General features: G+C 46.6%; 1 protein-coding gene across 1 annotated transcript; it reads right to left on the minus strand.

The window, feature by feature from the left end:
* Window positions 1-3,830: 3,830 nt before the first annotated feature.
* On the minus strand, window positions 3,831-17,452 carry LOC311193722 (uncharacterized protein; the record flags this gene model as incomplete). Its single annotated transcript, XM_084266654.1, has 12 exons — window positions 3,831-4,951; window positions 5,529-5,638; window positions 6,269-6,411; window positions 6,515-6,595; window positions 7,309-7,347; window positions 7,860-7,898; window positions 12,523-12,561; window positions 13,082-13,120; window positions 13,362-13,448; window positions 14,063-14,107; window positions 16,138-16,206; window positions 17,371-17,452. 12 exons carry the CDS (start codon window positions 17,450-17,452, stop codon window positions 4,654-4,656), a joined length of 1,071 nt encoding a protein of 356 aa, XP_084122780.1. The 3' UTR covers window positions 3,831-4,653.
* Window positions 17,453-19,109: the final 1,657 nt, after the last annotated feature.

Consider the following 19,109-nt stretch of genomic DNA (forward strand, 5'->3'; position numbering starts at 1 on the left):
AGTGCACCCTCAGTAAGTGTGCAGATGACAGCAGAAGGGTTGACCCAGCTGTGTTCTAAGGTGGCCTCTGTCTTCTTTTTCCCATGGAGTTTGCCCCATCCTACAGTCACCTTTCCTTAGTACAAAATACGTATTTGTAATGCAAATGTCTACACAGTTGTGGTAATGGTAATGGTGGGACATTCCTTGGGCTTGTATCTGGGTTGCAGAGAGAGCATCTTTCAATCTTATATTTGCACTTGCTAAAGTAGACCCTGACCTGTGGTTGTGACCTCAGTAGACTTTGACCTGTGTTTGAGGAAAGCACTGCAAAAGGGACTGGGCAAAGCAGAATAGAAGGACAAAGATAAGACTAGCTGCAAATCCTTCCTTGCAAGCTACCTGAAAACTCAGTGATTTAGAGTTGTTACACTTCCTTTTGCTCAGATTAGGACTGAAACCCTTGCATTATCCCACAAAAGGCTGAGTATGATCTGGTGACTAACATGTGCCAAAGGTTATTCTGGTAAGGCAGTCTGCATGCAGCCAAACTGCTTTGGAAGGAGAGCTTAGCTGCAGAGCAGAGACTTGTGTCAGATCAGACGTCACAGGAGTCAGAAAAGGATCCCGACCCATTTCACTTTGTAGAATAGAAATTACATTAATAATCCTTCCCCCATCCATGTGCAGCTGTTTTCCAAAAGAAACAAATCAATTTTCATTTGTGGGGTTCTTTTGTTAGTAGGAGAAATATTGGGCAAAGTTTAAATATGAAAGGGGAAAAAACCTGAGATTGGTATTACTTGTCCTTCAAAATTTTCTTGAAAGCTGCCTGTGTTGGGTGAGTCTGGGAGCCTGTATTTTGTCCAGATCTAAGGAACAGGCAATGTATCTCAGAGGTGGCATTATGGGAGCATTAGCTGGTCCCTTGTCCCTCGCAGTCAGTGATCCTCCAGAAGCCCTGCAGCAGAATAAACTTCATCTGACAGCACGTGGAAGGTGCTGTCACTTTGTAACTGCACTAGTGTGGCCTCCCCTTGGGTACTGTGTGCAGTTTTGGGCACCATAGTGCAAGAGGGACACAAAACTATTGGAGGAGGGCAAGGAGAATGGTGAAGGGTCTGGAGGGGAGGGGTCTTATGATGAGGCTGAAGTCCATGGTTTGTTCAGCCTAGGGAAGAGGAGGCTGAGGGGAGATGTCATTGATGTCTATTCCTTCCTGAAGAGGGAGAGCACAGTGGCAGGCGCTGATCTCCTCTCTTTGGTGACCAGTGATAGAACCTGAGGCAATGGTATGAAGCTGTGACATGGGAGTTTTAGGGTGGATATTAGGGAGAGGGTCTTTACTGGGATGGTGGTTGGGAACTAGAATTGCCATGTGTTGAAGCCCAGTGTAGAGAAAATAGTTCCTCAGGAAACTGTTATCTGAAAGCTGAGCATTTGTCAAATTTGGGTTTGCTAATTTTTTCTCTTTGAAAAGTGAAACAATGTGTGTTACTTGGTAACTTGTGCCACAAACTAAAGCTTCTGTCTGAACTTGGTGACCTTTTGAACTCATTTCTCAATAGCCTCCTTCCCAAAGACTGCACTGCAGCTTCCCTCAGAGCCAAACATCTCAGAAAGTTTTAAACATGCCCACAGCCTCCATCTCCAGCATTTAAACCCAGCGACACGATGACACTGCACGTGAGACTTTCCTTCCAGTGAGTTTACAATTAGCAGCCAACTGCCTTAATCTCCAGGTGGATTTCCCTTGAGTGACTGCGCTGAGGTGTCTTTGTCATCAGGCTACTTTTCCTAGCAAAACATGCTGATTTCCCAAACTCAAAAATGAAAGCAAAGATATGTTTCAAAAAATACAGTCCTTCAAGCATGGTGGGGTTTTTGCTTCATACTCTGAAAAGAGAAGTGTCAGTGTATAAACCCTCACAAAGCCTGGAAGTCACATACAATCCTCATTTCATGGTTTGGTTTTGGTTTGTTTTCCTAGAGATTAACCCTGAAGAAAGAAGAGTCACACATAGTTGGGCCTTTGCAATGCAGAAAGGTTGAAAACTCTGCTCACACAGATGTAACTAATACACAGTCACTGCTGGGCAGCTCACCCAGGACAGAGAATGCTCTGTACCAGCACAAGCTGCCGTGTGTCAGAGCTACATCAGAGCGTAATAATGGAGCAATCTGCCAAAATAAACTACCGCACCCAGACAAAGTAGTTGTGCTAATTGCCATGTAGAGTTCAAGCACTGGCTCAATCGCAGGGAGCCTCTGCACTGCTCACTTGCACTCAGACTCCAGTGTGGGACCAGGAGGAGCAAGGGCTCTGGAGCAAACACTTCCCAGCTGGCGCTATGCCAAGCATTTCTGCTCATCCAGAAGGGTTCCTTTCTTCCCAAAGCAAGCTGTAGCTGAGACATCAAAACTGGCCTTTTAAAAGCAAGTGAGTGTCAACAGGCACTTTTGGAAACATTTGGGTTTCTTCCGTTTCTACAGATGGAGCAAACAGCATCGCTCACAGTTTTTGTCTCAGTCCAATAATTCTGTTACTTCTAATGCTGAAATAAGGAAAAAAGCACATTCTTAGTCCTGCTACAAGTAGATATACAGCCCTTTCAGGGAAACTTTGTGGCACCTCCACCAATCATGACATCAGAGAATGAGCAAGCTTGGAAGGGACTTGTAGAGGTCATCTAGTCCAACCCCCCTGTAGCAAGCAGGAGCACCTTGAACTCCATCAGTTTGCTGAGAGTGTAAAAACTTGATAGGGAAATTTCCCTCTTCCCTACATGCAGCCCACCCTTACATCTCAGATGGTTCATGGTCAGAGACTCAGTAGAGGCTGGTGCCTTCCTCTCCAAAGATTCGTACGCACTCAGTGTGCTCCAGCAGAAGTTACCAGGGCCAGGAAAAAACAGAAATCACCAAACAAAACCTAATCACACAACAAAACCTGGTATGCATGAAACTTGAATTTTCTGTGCTTGGAAATGATTCTTCTCTCCTCCAGAGCCCTTCTCCAGAGTCAACATCCATCTAGAATTGGGTCCAGCAGAAAAGGAAACATCGGCTTTGTCTTCTGTTCAGAATGGCCCCTCCTTCACATGGAACATCAGCCTTACTTAATCAGCAAACAGTTGTAACTCAGGAAGCTGCCAAGCGGCTTGATGTGTGTATTTGTGTCCATGTGAATGCATAAGCACCCACAGGTTTTCTATTTAGCAAGTTTTCAGCCCCTTAGCTCTGTTTGTTGATTCTTTCATGGAGGAATCACTCCAGTTGACTAAAATCAAATTCTGCAGGGGGAGAATTTCTTGGAAATCGTGCTGTTATGCCATTGGCATCACAGCTAGAGGCAGAGGAGACAACTCCTTCAAACTCGAGAAGAACTTCTGGAGGAGCATCACCCCATTACCTGAGCAGAGGAACCCCGTTAACCCACTCCAGACCACATTTTGCTTCAAACGCTGGGATACAGGTCTGTGAAAATAGGCTGAGCCCCGAGGAACATCTCTGGGAGGTGTCCCTCAGTTGCAGGTTCTTCTTGATAATGATCACTAATGGAGCCTGCCCTGTGTCTAGGATGTGCCCTCTGAGGGCACATGTTATTGGCAGGCTGAGCTACTCAGATGAGCGTCAGCCTGTTGCCCAGCTGCATGAAGGATTAAAGCCACACTAGTACTTCTCTGCAGGCATGAACCACAGAAGCTCTGAGAGGTCAGGTTTGGACTGACTTGGGGTTCCCTGTCGTTAGCATTGGGATGAGATGGTGGCCAAGCCAGAGACTGTGAAACCTTTCACCTCTTCCTCACCTTTTCCTTGCAGTGGGCGTGCCAAGAGATCATAAAAGAATCACAAGCTGCAAACTTCAGGTTTATTTAACAACTAAGATATCAACATCAGCAAAAGATAACTTTGTGGAAAAAAGAAAGCTCAGAGGCAATGTGAATAAATCACTTGAAATCAAACTTCTTCCCTGGTAGAGGATTTCCTTGTAGGCAGCGTTTGTTCCTCAGTCCTGTGACTTTCTGTGGCTTTCTGGGTTTGATGGACTTCAGGTAGTTCCAGAGTGGCCCTAGGGCAGCTTCCCCTTTTCTGTCCCCTCTGATGAATAGCTGCTTGGATCTGCTGCTTGCTGATGCCTCCAAACTCCCCCTGGGACCAGTGGCTCACAGGGAAGGGCTTCCAGGCTGACCCTCAGTAGAGGCCACCTGAGCAAAGGGCAGCAGCAAAAATGTTTTGTGCAGAATGGGGGCAGTGAGAAGTCCTGCTTGTCTGAGGGACATCAAAATATGCATTGAAGTCAGAACAAGGGAGTTTTTCCTCTAGGATTCCGTTTTCCCTACACCAGGCCACAACTTTCTGGTGAGAAATTCTTTCATGAAATACAAACTTTTGTTTAATTCTAAATGAAAAAGAGTGACATCACTGTCACTTCATCATGAGTTCATAGAGCTTTCTCCATCCTGCAGATGAGGGAGAGAGCCACGAATGGCACATTTCACGTAGGAATGGTTCTGCCTCAAAGGACATGGGATGAATGACAATCCTCTGAGTCTTGATGCAGGATTTTCTCCTGTGATCATTATCCCAGGAAAACAGGAGAGTCCTCCATGGCATCTTTCTCCACAGGACTTTCTGCTGCTTCTCCCCAAATTCTGCACAGACAGCTGTGGTTCAGATTTGATATTTTCTGTCCAGTTGAAGCTCTTTTTGTGACTGTTTTTCAGGTGTTGCTGCTCTCTGCTGCTCTGCATCCTGTTCAGGGTGAAGTCTCAACTGATATACAGGAAGGCAGGGACAATATTCCTGCTTGGACATCTTGTTTTTATCTCTGCTTGACCTTTCTAAAGGAGTTGCAGGTTTTTTACACATATTTTGTGTTGTTGGGGATCCATTGCAAGGTGCATCTGCTATTTCGCCAAATCCAATGACAGAGCAGTTATACCTGTTAGTGGATCTTTCTACAGGAAACCTGAACAGGCAGAGAAAGTCAGATTTAGTTGCGTTCCTGGCCTGGGCTGGTTGCAATACAATCACTATCATTGCTGTGAAAGGCAGAGTGACACTTGGACATGCTGCTAATTGATATGATTGTCAGGGGGATTAGGAGGTGCCTTGTTGGAGTCTCCCCTTTCCCACCCACCCACCCCAATTCATCAATTTTCTTGCCCAGATCTCAACAAAAGTATATGGGCCATGCTTTCCCATGCAGAGACCTTCCCCTTCCTTGGTAGCCTCCATCCAGTGGTGCTGACATCAGTCTCCCTTGTCCCTGCTTGCTATACCCTGCCTTTCTCCACTGAACCCCATCTAGGCAGGTTCCTCCTTCCCTGCCAGAACTACAGCTGGGTCCTCTCCGGCCACCCTGCAGTGACATGCCTGTGCATGTTCCCAGGAATCTGCTGAAGCACCTGAATCGCAAGGGGTCAGGTTGCTACAAACTGCAGCCCCTGATCTGGCTTGGACTCCCTGTTCTTGCCTCAGTTTTGCTTTTCTTCTAAAACTGCTTTCAGTCATTGCATCACAGTGACCTGCTGGAATCAGCTTACATGCTCGTGTTATGGTCCATGTTGTTAATCCACTTCCATGTCTTGTTGCTCTCAGAGTATGTGAGACCAAGTAAGTAGTAATGATCTCTGGATTGTTTATGAAGATATTCCTAGAAAGGAAACAAGCAATGCTAGCAGATTAAAACTACATTTCCTTGCCCAGAGGCACGCAGGAAGCCCAGTGCTGAATAGCCCACAGAGAAAGCCCAGCATGCATCCAGCCACCCCATGTCTGGCCTGGGCTTCAGAGGCTGAAGTTTTCCTCTTTTATTGGATCTCATCTCTCTCCCTGTGCCTTGCCAGGATCAGATGAAATACTAGAAAGGCTACACACTGCAGTTAGCCAAGCATGAATTGATACTGGACACACTTCCCTATTCTGACTGTGTTGGGAAAGCTTTTCTGTTTCATTAGAGCAATGGCTCTCACAGTTCAGTGTCTGTTCAACTTGCTCAGTCTTGGTTTGTGTGCTCAATCTCTCTACAACTTTAGTCATCTAGGCAGAGAGTTTTCTCCTTCCCCTGGGTGCATGCCTGGGGAGAGAAGCTTCCAGAGGCAAGATTTCAAGCAGCAGGGTGCATCTTGCAATGCAGGTGTTTGCCACCAATCACAAGTGCTTGGTGCACATGGCTGGCAGTAGCCCCCAAAGACATATAACCTGCAAAGTCAAGTGTACCCCATCAACCTTTCGCATTCTGGCCAAGCAACCCCAGAAGCAGCCCCATGAATTCCCATCTCACCAGCTCTTCCTGGCTTTCAATGACCACGAGGTCTGAACCCATGTCAGTACATTGCTTACGGGAGGTATTCCAGTCCATTGCCTTCCCCTCTGGAAAAAAGCAGTAGCAATGATTCCCATGCTTTTGCCAGGGTTGGGGGCAGCCTGCAGGAGGGAAAAAGAGGTTTGGAAAAACCCATGTTCACACCAACAAAATGATCCCATTAAAAAAGAAAGATAGGAGAGCAAGTTATGAGCAGAAAAGTACCTGTGTGGTCTTGGTCATTATTTTCACCCTGTGTGCAGGCCTCCCTGCTCATCACCGTAGCTGATGCCGGTGCAGAGGTCTCTAGGCATGTGTTAGAGAAATAGAATGACAGCTGTCACAATCCTGCGTTTTAAGTCTTGGCTCAGGACTTTTAGAGAAATGGTGAGGGCAAAAAGCTGCTTTCAGTTTTCAGATGTTTTATTTGCCTGCTGAAATATATGGCAACAGTGATGCTACCGAAAGAAATGACATTTTTTCCCATTGCCAGGCATGGCACTGCGAGGAAACCAGGAGCTGGGAAAGGTGATGTGATTCAGGGAGACAGGGACTGTGTGATGCAGCTTTGCTGGTCACACAGCAGCTCCTGAACACCAAAAGGGACTTGTGGTTACTTGAAATGCAAAGAACAGATGGATATTTAAAGAGCAGTGCACAGACATTGGTCCATCCTGCCAATGATGGTGCTGTGACACCAAAGGGGTTGATATATCCATGCCCATTCACCCGGCCATGGGCTCCCCTGCACTCGCATGAGAGAGTGATCAGTTCTGCCCTCTGAAACAGTCAGGCAGAGCTGGCCAAGCCCGGCTTGCAAAGCAGATGAAAACATGAAATGCCTCTGGCCTGGAGAGCTCACCCTGTGAGTGTACAGGGAAAGGGTGTGAATTCCTGAGAGGTCAGATTGTTTCCTTGGTTTTCTTCTGAAGATGACCTGGACAGCCCCCCACTCTCCCCTGAGTGGCAATCTGGCAGACTTCTGGAAACCAGTTTTTGAATGACAGAATATTACTTACCTGCCATTGTGACACGTTCGCTGCCTGCATCTGGATTGTCTGGAAATAAGCATACAGTTTCTGCTTTGAATGGCTGACTGTTTTGTCATACATGTCTCAGAGTCCCTCTTGAACCCAACCATCACCACTCACAGAATCCCTAAAAAACACTGTCCTTTACCTTCAAACTACCTTTTTACGGCTATTGGTTTTGAACACCATGACTTAGATGTCTGTCAGTGGATGATAGTCAGGAATCATTTGCAGTCATCACATGTTTTAGAAGGACTTACACATCATTATCAGGCACACTGCTGTTGCCAGTAGGATTAACTCACCAACCAATCCCACAACATGTGCTCTGACTGTCTAATTTTAAAGAAGATGAAAACATGAAATATCTCTGGCCTCGAGAGCTCACAATGTGAGTGTACAGGGAAAGGGTGTGGATTCCTGAAAGGTCAGATTGTTTGGTTTTCTTCTGAAGATGACATAGAACACAACACCCCTTCTTGAAAGGCAATCTCGTAGGCTTTTGGAAACTGGTTTTTGAATGACAGAGGGTTACCTACCTGACGTTGGGACAGGTGAGCTGCTTGTAGCTGGGTGGTCTGGAAATAAGCACAGAGTTTCTGCTTTGAGTGGCTGTTTTGACGTGTACATTTCAGAGCCCCTCTTGAACCCCACCATCACCGCACACAGAATGGCTAAAAAAGCACTGCCCTGTACCTTCAAATTAGCATTTTATTGCTGTTGGGTTTGGATGTCATGACTTAGATGCCGGTGAGTGATAGTCAGGAATCATTTCCAGTCATTACATGTTTTAGCAGGACTTATATGTGATTATCAGACACACTGCTAAGGCCAGTAAGAGGATTATCCCAGCAACCAGTCCCACCACACATGACCAGATTGCCTCACTCAATTCACATCCACTCGTGAGAGGTGAGAGTAGCTACAGCATCGAAGCAACCTGAAAACTGCAGGTCATGCAAAATGGGAAGGGGCGACTGGTTAATGAGGGGGCAAGAAAAGTGAAAGCAATTCTGAGCTCTGCAGAGGATAAATACAGCCGAGTGAGGAAGAAAGTGTGCGGGGAAGGAGTGAACAGGACACATAGAAAGGGGGCAGATCCAGTCAATCCTCAATCAAAGAGCAAAAGAGCAAACTGAAATAAAAAACCCCAAAGCAGCCAGACACCAGTGTTCCAGCTCTTTTCTGAGAGATCCACATAATCACTGGGAAATGGCGTGTGTGAGTTAAGTGATTGCACAGGTAAGAATTTTCTAAAGTTCTTCATATTAAATCAAAGCAAATCTGTATATGAGGCATTTTGGGCTTTATTCATTAAACAGGCAGTTTGTAGGGACCAAGTCAGGAGGATGCATCTCCAAAGCAAGGCCTGTGATGCTCAGCCAGCATCCGCAGGCTCTGCGCGAGGCAGGCACTCCAACTCCTGATGGCTTTGCTGCAGGGATCAGAGCCTGCTGCCTGAGGAGATGCTGGGGGCAGGACCAGTTGATGTTCAGCTATGGCATGATCTCCTAAATTCATAGAAACTGCTCTAAATATCACACAAGAAAAAGGGATTAAACTGGGACCTGGGAAAGGTGATGTGATTCAGGGAGATGGGGACTGCGTGATGCAGCTTTGCTGGTTACCCAGCAGCTCCTGAACACCAAAAGGGCCTTGTGGTTACTTGAAACAGAATCATAGAATCACAGAATTGTAAGGGTTGGAAGGGACCTCAAGAGATCATCGTGTCCAACCCCCCTGCCAAAGCAGCTCCCCAGCTCATATTGCACAGATCGGCGTCCAGACGGGTCTTGAATATCTCCAGAGATGGAGACTCCACCACCTCCCTGGGCAGCCTGTCCCAGGGCTCTGTCACCCTCACTGGGAAAAAGTTCTTTCGCATGTTGGTGCGGAATTTCCTATGCTCCAACTTGCAGCCATTGCCCCTTGTCCTGTCCCCACAGACCACTGAAAAGGGGCTGGCCAATTCCCCCTGCATCCCATGTCTAAGATATTTATAAACACTAATTAGGTCCCCCCTAAGTCTTCTTTTCTCGAGACTAAACAGTCCCAGTTCACTCAGCCTTTCCTCATACGGGAGATGTTCCAGGCCCCTAATCATCTTTGTAGCCCTTCTCTGGACTCTCTCCAGGAGGTCCCTGTCTTTTTTATACCAGGGAGCCCAGAACTGGACACAGTACTCCAGGTGGGGCCTGACCAAGGCAGAGTAGAGGGGGAGGATCACCTCCTTCGACCTGCTGGCCACACTCCTCCTGATGCACCCCAGGATCCCATTGGCTCTTTTAGCCACCAGTGCACACTGTTGGCTCATAGCCAACCTCTCATCAACCAGGACCCCCAGGTCCTTCTCCACAGAGGTCTTCTCCAGCAGATTATCTCCCAGCCTGTACTGATACAGTGGGTTATTCCTCCCCAGGTGCAAGACTTCACACTTGCTCTTGTTGAATTTCATTAGGTTTCTCCTTGCCCAGCTCTCCAGCCTGTCCAGGTCTCGCTGGATGGCAGCGCAGTGTTCCTGCGTGTCGGCCACCCCTCCCAGCTTTGTATCATCGGTGTACTGGCTGAGGGTGGATACAATACCCTCATCAAGGTCGTCAATGAAGATATTAAACAGGACTGGACCCAACACCGAGCCCTGGGGAACACCGCTAGTCACAGGTGTCCAGTCAGATTCTGCTCCACTGATCACCACTCTCTGAGCTTGGTTCGACAGCCAGTTCTCAACCCACCTCACTGTCCACTCATCTATCCCTTGTTCTCTGAGTTTTTCTATCAGAATGTTGTGGGAGACAGTGTCAAAAGCTTTGCTAAAGTCAAGGTAGATGACATCCACTGCTCTCCCTCTATCCACCCAGCTGGTGATGAGATCATAGAAGGCTATGACATTGGTGGACCACGATCTCCCTTTGGTGAATCCATGCTGACTACTCCTCATGACCTTCTTCTCTTCCAGTTGTTTGGAGATGGCATCCAAAACAAGCTGTTCCATCACCTTTCCAGGGACAGAAGTGAGGCTGACTGACCTATAGTTACTGGGATCGTCCTTCTTGCCTTTTTTAAAGACTGGAGAGATATTGGCTATTCTCCAATCTTCAGGCACTTCTCCTGTAGTCCAGGACCTATCGAAGATGATAGAGAGCGGCTGCGCAATCACCTCCGCCAGCTCTCTCAGCACACATGGGTGTATCCCATCCAGGCCCATGGATTTGTGTGCATCAATCCCTTTGAGTCGCTCCTGGACCACCCCTACCTCAACTAGAGGGAAGCCCTTCGTTCCCCAACCACTCCTACTTTCGTCCAGGACCTGTGGGTCCTGAGTAGCCTTCGGAGTAAAGACTGAGGCAAAGAAGGCATTCAGCATCTCCACCTTCTCATAATCTCCTGTTACCAGGACACCCGCCTCATTCAGCAAGGGACCTACATTATCCCTGGTCATCCTTTTACTATTCACATATCTGAAAAAACTCTTCTTATTATCCTTTATGTCCCTTGCCAGCTTCATTTCTAAGCAGGCTTTAGCCCTCCTAGTTGCATCCCTACAGGCCCTGGCAACATCCTTATATTCATCCCAGGAACTAAACCCCTGTTTCCACAGTTTATAGGTCTGCTTCCCTTTGAGTTTACTCATAAGCTCCCTGCTTATCCACGCAGGTCTTCTGCCTCTCTTTCCCGATTTCTTACTCATAGGGATGCACCTATTCTGTGCTTGGAAGAAGTGCTGTTTGAATGCTAGCCAGCTCTCACAGGCTCCCATTCCTTCAAACAGAGTAGCCCATGGGATAGCCCCTATTAGATTTTGGAGGAGATCAAAGTTAGCTCTTCCAAAATTCAGGGTTGCTATTCTACTTTTTGGCTTGCTTCTTCCACTCAGGATCTTGAGCTCGACCATTTCATGGTCGCTTTGTCCTAAGCTGCCCCTGACCTTCACTTCCCTAACGAGTCCGTCCTTGTTAGTAAAAACAAGGTCCAGCACCCGCCCTCCCCTTGTAGGCTCCTGCACCATCTGTAGCAGGAAGTTGTCTTCCACATACCGCAGAAATTGTCTGGACTGCATACGACTGGCCGTGCTGCTTGCCCAGCAAATATCTCGGTAATTGAAGTCCCCCATAAGGACCAGTGCCTGGGATCTTGAGGCTACTTCCAATTGCTTATAAAATGCACTATCGACCCGCTCCTCTTGATCAGGGGGCCTGTAGTACACGCCCATGACTACGTCACACATACTGGCCTGCCTTTTAATTCTTACCCACAAGCTCTCAACAAGTGGTTCATCCCTACCCAGGTGGAGGTCAATACATTCTAGGTACTCTCTAACATAAAGAGCAACTCCTCCACCTCGCCTCCCTAACCTATCATTCCTAAAAAGCACTTAGCCATCCATGACAGCGTGCCAGTCGTCCAGGCAGTCCCACCACGTCTCTGTGATTGCAATGAGATCGTGGCCCTGCGACTGCACAAAGATCTCTAATTCTTCTTGTTTGTTGCCCATGCTACGTGCATTTGTGTAAAGGCATTTTAGTGGGGCAGCAGATGTAGGTACCCTCAACAGCCCACAGTGAGATTTCTGACAGGGGACTGGCAAAAGTGGCTCCACTGAGGAGTTCACAGGGTAATTCACAGAGTTATCCCTACTCTCACGTGGAGCAACATCTCCAAGTCTACCATTGTGCTGTTGGCATTTACCTATTTCCACCATCAACTCGTGCTGTGATTCCCAAAGCACCAGCCTGAACTCAGCAGCCTTTGTAATATCCCCTTCCCTCTTCCTAACTAGTTTAAAGCCCTATCAATGAGCCCTGCCATGAAGAATGGAGGGATATTTAAAGAGCAGTGCACACACATTGGTCCAGCCTGCCAGTGATGGTGCTGTCACACCAAAGGGGTTGATATATCCATGCCCATTCACCCGGCCATGGGCTCCCCTGCACTCGCATGAGAGAGTGATCAGTTCTGCCCCCTGAAACAGTCACGCAGAGCTGACCAAGCCCGGCTTGCAAAGCAGATGAAAACATGAAATGCCTCTGGCCTGGAGAGCTCACCCTGCGAGTGTACAGGGAAAGGGTGTGGATTCCTGAGAGGTCAGATTGTTTGTCTGGCTTTCTTCTGAAGAATATCCAGACACCTCACCCTGCTCCCTCCTTGAAAGGCAATCTGGCAGGCTTCTGGAAACTGTTCTATGAATGACAGAGGATTACCTACCTGTCTTTGAGTTAGGTGAGATTCTTGCATCTGGGTTGTCTAGAAATAAACATACAGAGTCTGATTGAATGGCTGACCATTTTCACATACAGTGCCAGAGCTGCTCTTGACCTCTTGGACCCCACCATCACCAGACACAGAATGCCTAAAATACACTGTCGTGTGCCTTCAATCTAGCCTATTGTTGATATTGGTTTTGGATGTCATGAGTTAGATACCAGTCAGTGGGTGACAGTCTCAAATCATTTGGATCATTACATTTTTTAGCAAGACCAATGTGATTATCCAAAGTACTTCTAAGGCCTGTAGGATTAACACACCAACCAATCCCATGACACATGCTCTGATTGTCTACTTTCAAAGATGATAAAAACATGAAATGCCTCTGGCCTGGAGAGCTCATCCTGAGACTGTACAGGGAAAGGGTGTGGATTCCTGAGAGGTCAGATTGATTGGTTTTACTTCTGAAGAATATACAGTCACCACCTCCTCCTCTCCCCTGAAAGGTAATTCATTAGGCTTCTGGAAACTGCTTTTTGAATGGCAGAGTATTACCTACCTGTCTTTGAGTCAGATGAGCTGCTTGCAGTTGGGTAATCTGGAAATAAGCATACAGTTTCTGCTTTGAATGGTTAACCGTTTTGTCACACCCTTTCCAGAGCCCCTTGTGACCTCTTGAACCCCACCATCACCACACACAGAAAGCCTATATCACACTGTCCCATGCCTTCAAACTAGCACATTATGGCTGTTGGTTTTGGATTTCATGACTTAGATTCCTGTCAGTAGGTGATAGTCATGAACCAGTTGCAGTCTTTACATTTTTTAGTGAGACTTACACATGATTATCAGACCCACTGCTAAGGCCAGTAGGATTAACACAGCAACCAATCCTGTGACACATGCTCTGGAACAACAGCTTTTACCTACAGACAGACAGAACAAATAAAGATGATGGAAACAACCAGAAAAGAAACCCTTTGTCTTCATTCTAGATGCCCTTTTCTGGCTCACACTGAGGCAGCCCTTCCAAAGTAGGCAAAGCCCTTGAATACTGTCCTTTCTTGGGATACATATGCTCTGCACACGTTCTTTCTGCCAATCCCTGACAATCAGCATGAACCTTTCTGCCATTGCCTAGACAACTCTGATAAACTCTGCTACACTGATACTAGAGTTAAGCACTCACTGGGAGTCTTACCTGCCTTCTCAAAATACTGTGAAAGCAAAACCCCATGAGCCTGCCAGATAAAGGTCCTGCCATGTTACACTCATCCTAGCCCAATTGTCAGAGGAGTTGAACTGTTGCCTATTTCTGTTCTAACTGTTGTTTATGGAGCTTTGTTCAGGATTTTTTTCACAAGGATCCTTGCTCTATTCACCCATGTCCCTACTCAGTGGCTGCTGGCTGAATGGTATAGATCAAGAGCAGGTCCAAGAGGGGACAATATGACTGGACTTGTTCAGGCATTGAACTCAAAGGTAAATGAGAGTTTTCCATCTCTTCTTGCTTCTTATATCTGGTAGAGTATTTACTTACCCCTTCTGCTGTCTTTGAAATTTACGGTGTCTGTGTGACTAGGATCTGAAAAACAAATTTGAGTTCTTTTGTTATTCACCCTGCTTTCTAAAGTAAACAGTTCTATATCAATGCAAAAGACATCCTTAATTCTCATCCTAACTGCAGTCCCTTCCTGGTCTGTTCTGTCTGGTAACCTCATTTTCACACCCATTGGTGCATTACTAACTTAGTAAAATGTTAAGAAGGTAACATCCTTAGTGCAATGTTAAAACAGACTGATTTTAAAGCAGTCTTTAAAAGAATGTGGCACTCAACAGCTCTGTGCTGACAGGTTTTCTGCCTGAAGAGTTTTGGTCAGTGTTGTGGTGTAGCACCAGCTGGCAGCTGTGCAACCCCCGCAGCTGCTCCCTCACGTTCCCCTCACAGGACAGTCAGAAGAGCGAAAATGAGAACCCCAGTGGGTCGAGGTAAAAAAGTTTTAATAGGACAAACAAGAAAACCCAAGATAATAAAAATTACAAAACTACTGATGAACAGCACAATTTCTCACCAACTGAAATTGCTGCCATGCAAGTCCCCGAGATGCTGTCGTGCACAACCCCATGTGCCCAGCCTCTCACTGCAAATGCATAAGCAAAGCAAGACAAGGAATCCATTCACTGCTTTCCATGTGCTGGCAGGTGTTCAGCCTTCTCCAGGACAGTGGGGCTCCATCACATGTTACAGTGATTTGGGAAGTCAAATGCAATCACCCCCAGCTGCTTCTCAGCCTTTCAGCCCACCCTCCATTTAAAAATGTAACATGATTTCACAGGTTATGTGGAATATCTCTTAGGTCAGTTTGGGTCACCTGCCCTGGCTTCCTGGACATCCCCCACCTTCTCGTTAGTGGGGCAATATTGAACAACTGAACCATGTCACTGGACATGACATCCTGAAGGTTTTAAGTAGCTTTTAAAATTGATAAGAGCAAGCTGTCAGGGGCTGAAGTTTGTAAGTTACTCAAAATGGGGAAGCTGACACAGGGTGAAGAGCATTGGAGGGTTACAGTAACGTTATGTGGGACTTGGAAACCACTCCTTCAACCATCAGAGTGTAGAAACAGTCAAGTAGGAAATACCATTTAAATAAAGCATCACCTAATCTGCTTTCCCTGCTCAAGCAGCATCAGCTAGAACAGGTTGTTCAGGATTATGCACACTCAGGTTTTGAATATCTCCCAGCATGAAGATTCTACAACTCTATGCATTTGGAATTATTCAGATTGAAAACGAACAAAAATAAGGGATGTTTCATCTGTGACATGGCTTTAGAAACCCATGGTTTGCTTCTGTCTTCAATGGTGCTTGCAGTTTTACTACCTCTCTTTAAAAAGCCTATAGGAAAAGGTTCAGTGAAGGGAAGCAGTAAATGATGGTGTAGACTAGGGTTCTGCAGTATGGAAAAGAGGTGACTGAGAAAAGGCTGTGTCAGAGTTATACGAAATTCTGACTGTAATAGGACCTTGGGTAGGGTTTGGCTGCGTATTGTCTCATTCAGGGAACATCAGGTGAAAATAAACGGAGGTCAGTTCAGAGTTTAAAACTGATGCTGGTTCTCTGTGGGATGTTAGAAAGAACTGTGGATTCCTTCATCAAAGAATATTCTAGAAATCAGGTCTGTAAATAGGACCAAGGGGAGACTGGACAAGTTTGCAGAAGAGAAATCCACTGAGAGTGTATATACACACAGAGAAACTCATCTGTCTCAGGAAGTCCCTGGGTAGATGCCAGCATGTGAAAGTATTACAGGAAGGTATCACCATATGCACCTACCCTCTTCTTATTCATTTCTAGATTTCACATGTGCCTACTGTTGGAGACCGGAGGCTGGGCTAGATGTTTTCTGGGTCTGGCCCAAAATACCCTTGTCTCCCTACACCAGTGAAGCCAGCAAGTCTTCAGCTGCATAATACACAACAACTGCCCCCTGCTCTGAATATGTAAAGCAGAATGCTACCTTCCCATGTCCCATATGGTTTTATATCATTGCATTTCTGGAAAACAGGGAATAGTCTCCTCTCATTGTTTAAATTCATATCAGTGAAAACTCACCAGGCAATGTGCATGTAGCTGCAGCGTTTGTATCTCGGGACTGTGCTTTCACTTCTGCGTACGTATGACCTAAACCCAGGCAAAAAAAAACATAGGAAGTTGAGAAACAACTTAAATGGAAGAAAAGTGACTGAAATGATGAGAAATGCCAAAAGCACGGTAGCAAGTGTTTTAAGTTTTCCCAAGTAATATTTTTCTCAACTGCTTTCACACCTTAGAAGACTCGCTATAGGCAGAAACAGATAAGGTTTATTTACAGTGCAGACAATAACAGAGGAGACATGGGCACATAGACATACAGTTTAAATGTAAATAGAAGGAGAGAAAATTGTCTAAGAATGTCTGATGGCCTCACTCAATTCACATCCACACGTGAGAGGTGACAGTAGCTACAACATCGAAGCAAACCTGAAAACTGCAGGTCATGCTAAATTGGAAGGGACGACAGCAAAAGAAAAGTGAACATTTCTCTCAGCTCTGCAGAGGATAAATACAGCCAAGCGAGGAAGAAAGCGTGTGGGGAAGCAGCGAATGGGGGCACATGAGAAGGGGGCAGAAAGTAAGAAAGGTGATGTTGCAATTTTATAAAACATTCAAAGTCACCCTGATCCACAGCACTGACAATTCTTGGTCCTATCACCAGAGTTAATGTCTTCTGTGAGTTTCAGTGCCGCCTCCTGGCTTATGGAATTCATTCCATTCCCTTGTGAACACTGAATTTGACCCAGGGAGCAAAATATCAAACTGAAAACCCCAAAGCAGCCAGATGCCAGTGTTCCAGCTCTTTTCTGAGAGATCTGCATAATCACTGGGAAATGGGATGCGTGAGTTAAGTGATCACACAGGTTAGACTTTTCTAAAGTTCTTCATATTAAATCAAACCAAATCTGTACATGAGGCATTTTGTGCTTTATTCATTAAACAGGCAGTTTGTAGGGACCAAGACAGGAGGATGTATCTCCAAAGCAAGGCCTGTGATGCTCAGCCAGCATCCGCAGGCTCTGCGCGAGGCAGGCACTCCAACTCCTGATGGCTTTGCTGCAGGAATCAGAGCCTGCTGCCTGAGGAGATGCTGGGGGCAGGACCAGTTGATGTTCAGCTATGGAATAATCTCCTAAACTGATAGAAACTGTTCTTCATACCATACAAAAAATCTGTCCCTCACACTTGCACCTTAATAAATCAAAAATAAAGAGAATGAAAGAAAACTAAAACGCATGCTGACAGACCTACCTTCAACATCAGTGATGTTCTGTAGTTTGGGCTTGGCTGAGTCAGTGAAGTTCAAAGTAGCGTAAGTGATGTTTTCTGACATTCTCGCTCCAACTTCTCCTTCTTGACTCTTGCTGCTGTTTTTGAAAAGGTTCTCTGGACTGAGGATGATTCAGAGCTCCCTCCCCTCTCTAACATTCAGGAGGAAGTTATTTCTTCTGTCATACAGAAGCCTGTAATGAGAAGGGAAACCTACGTCTAATTGATCTTTCTATAGTAGCATCAAAAGGTAAGGTCACGGCCCCTCTGTTGGGAAGTTGTTCTGACATTAGAAGTATTTTGAGTTCCCAAGTCTTGACACCCTGTCTCCCCTGCATCCCCTTGTGTTTTGAAAAGACAAGTTTTGGGCATTCATAAAGTGGGATTGGTCTAGCTTGGTTTGGGCGGGGCAAAGGCTGCTTAATGCAAGGACAGCAATGACAGATGGTTTGTCTGACCAAGACAAGCACTAGGCTTTCCAGGCTGTTGGCAGCTACATGGACACTGTGCTGTGAATCTTTTTAAAAGGCAATGTTCTATCTGGTAACAGCATTTGCCAATTTAAAATGCTAGCTTTAAATTTTGCACTGATGTCAGCTGTAATGGGCCAGGAGATGCCTGACCCTTCAGACTGATCAATAGGAGCCAGCAGCGTGCCCTGGCAGCCCTGAGGGCAAACTGCACCCTGGGGTGCATCAAACACAGCGGAACTGGCTGACCAGAACCAGGGATTATCCCCTTGGTGCGGCCTCTCCATGAGCACTGTGTGCACTGCTGGGCACATTGTGGTTTTAGCCCCAGCCAGCAGCTGAGCTCCATGCAGCCACTCACTCACTTCCCTCACTTCCCCCCCCAGCACAATGGATGGGAGAGAGAATTGAAAGGCCAAAGTGAGAACTCTTAGGGCTTGAAGTGAAGACAGATTAATAGGTAAGCACACAAGCAAAGCAAGACAAGGAATTCATTCCCCTCTTTCCATGGGCAGGCAGATGTTCAGCCATCTCCAGGAAATCAGGACTCCATCATGCCTAACAGTTGCTTGGGAAGACAAATGCCATCTCTCTGAACACCCCACCTCCCTTCTTCGCACAGCTGAGCATGATGTCATGTGCTATGGTATGCTGAACAGGATGTCATATGTTATGGACATCCCTTTGGATATTCATTTGGAGTCAACTCCCAACTCCTTGTGCACCCAAAACCCACTCACTGGTGGAGTGGTGTGAGCAGTAGAAAAGGTCTTGTGTTGGTTTTGCGTGGTGGGGTTCTGGTGGAGTAGGGGTGTCTGCCGGAGTGGCTTCTGAATGAAGCAGCTAGAAGCTTTCCCTAGGTCCAACAGAATGAATACCAGGCAGATCAAGGCTGGATGTGATGCTGACCAAGGCCAAGCCCATCAGCAATGTCACAGCACCTCTAGGAATCACACTTAAAGAGACGAAAAGCCACAAGCAGCAGCTTTTCTCTACCAGAGCTAAGAAACAGTGCAGTCACCAAGTGCAGTGAAGAAGGAGGGAGGAGGCGCTGCAGGTGCTGGAGCGAAAGATTCCTCTGTAGCCATGGAGAAGACCATGGTGGAGTGGGTTGTCCCCATGCAGCCCATGGATGATGATGGGGAGCAGAGACCTCCAGCTACAGGCTGTGGAGAGGCCCCACGCTGGAGTGGGTGGAGACATGGAAGATGCTCTCACTCATGTTGCCTGTGGAGAGTGAGACACAGAGAG

This window comes from Gallinula chloropus, assembly GCF_964237585.1.
Source record: "Gallinula chloropus genome assembly, chromosome: 1".
Classification (NCBI taxonomy): Eukaryota; Metazoa; Chordata; class Aves; order Gruiformes; family Rallidae; genus Gallinula; species Gallinula chloropus.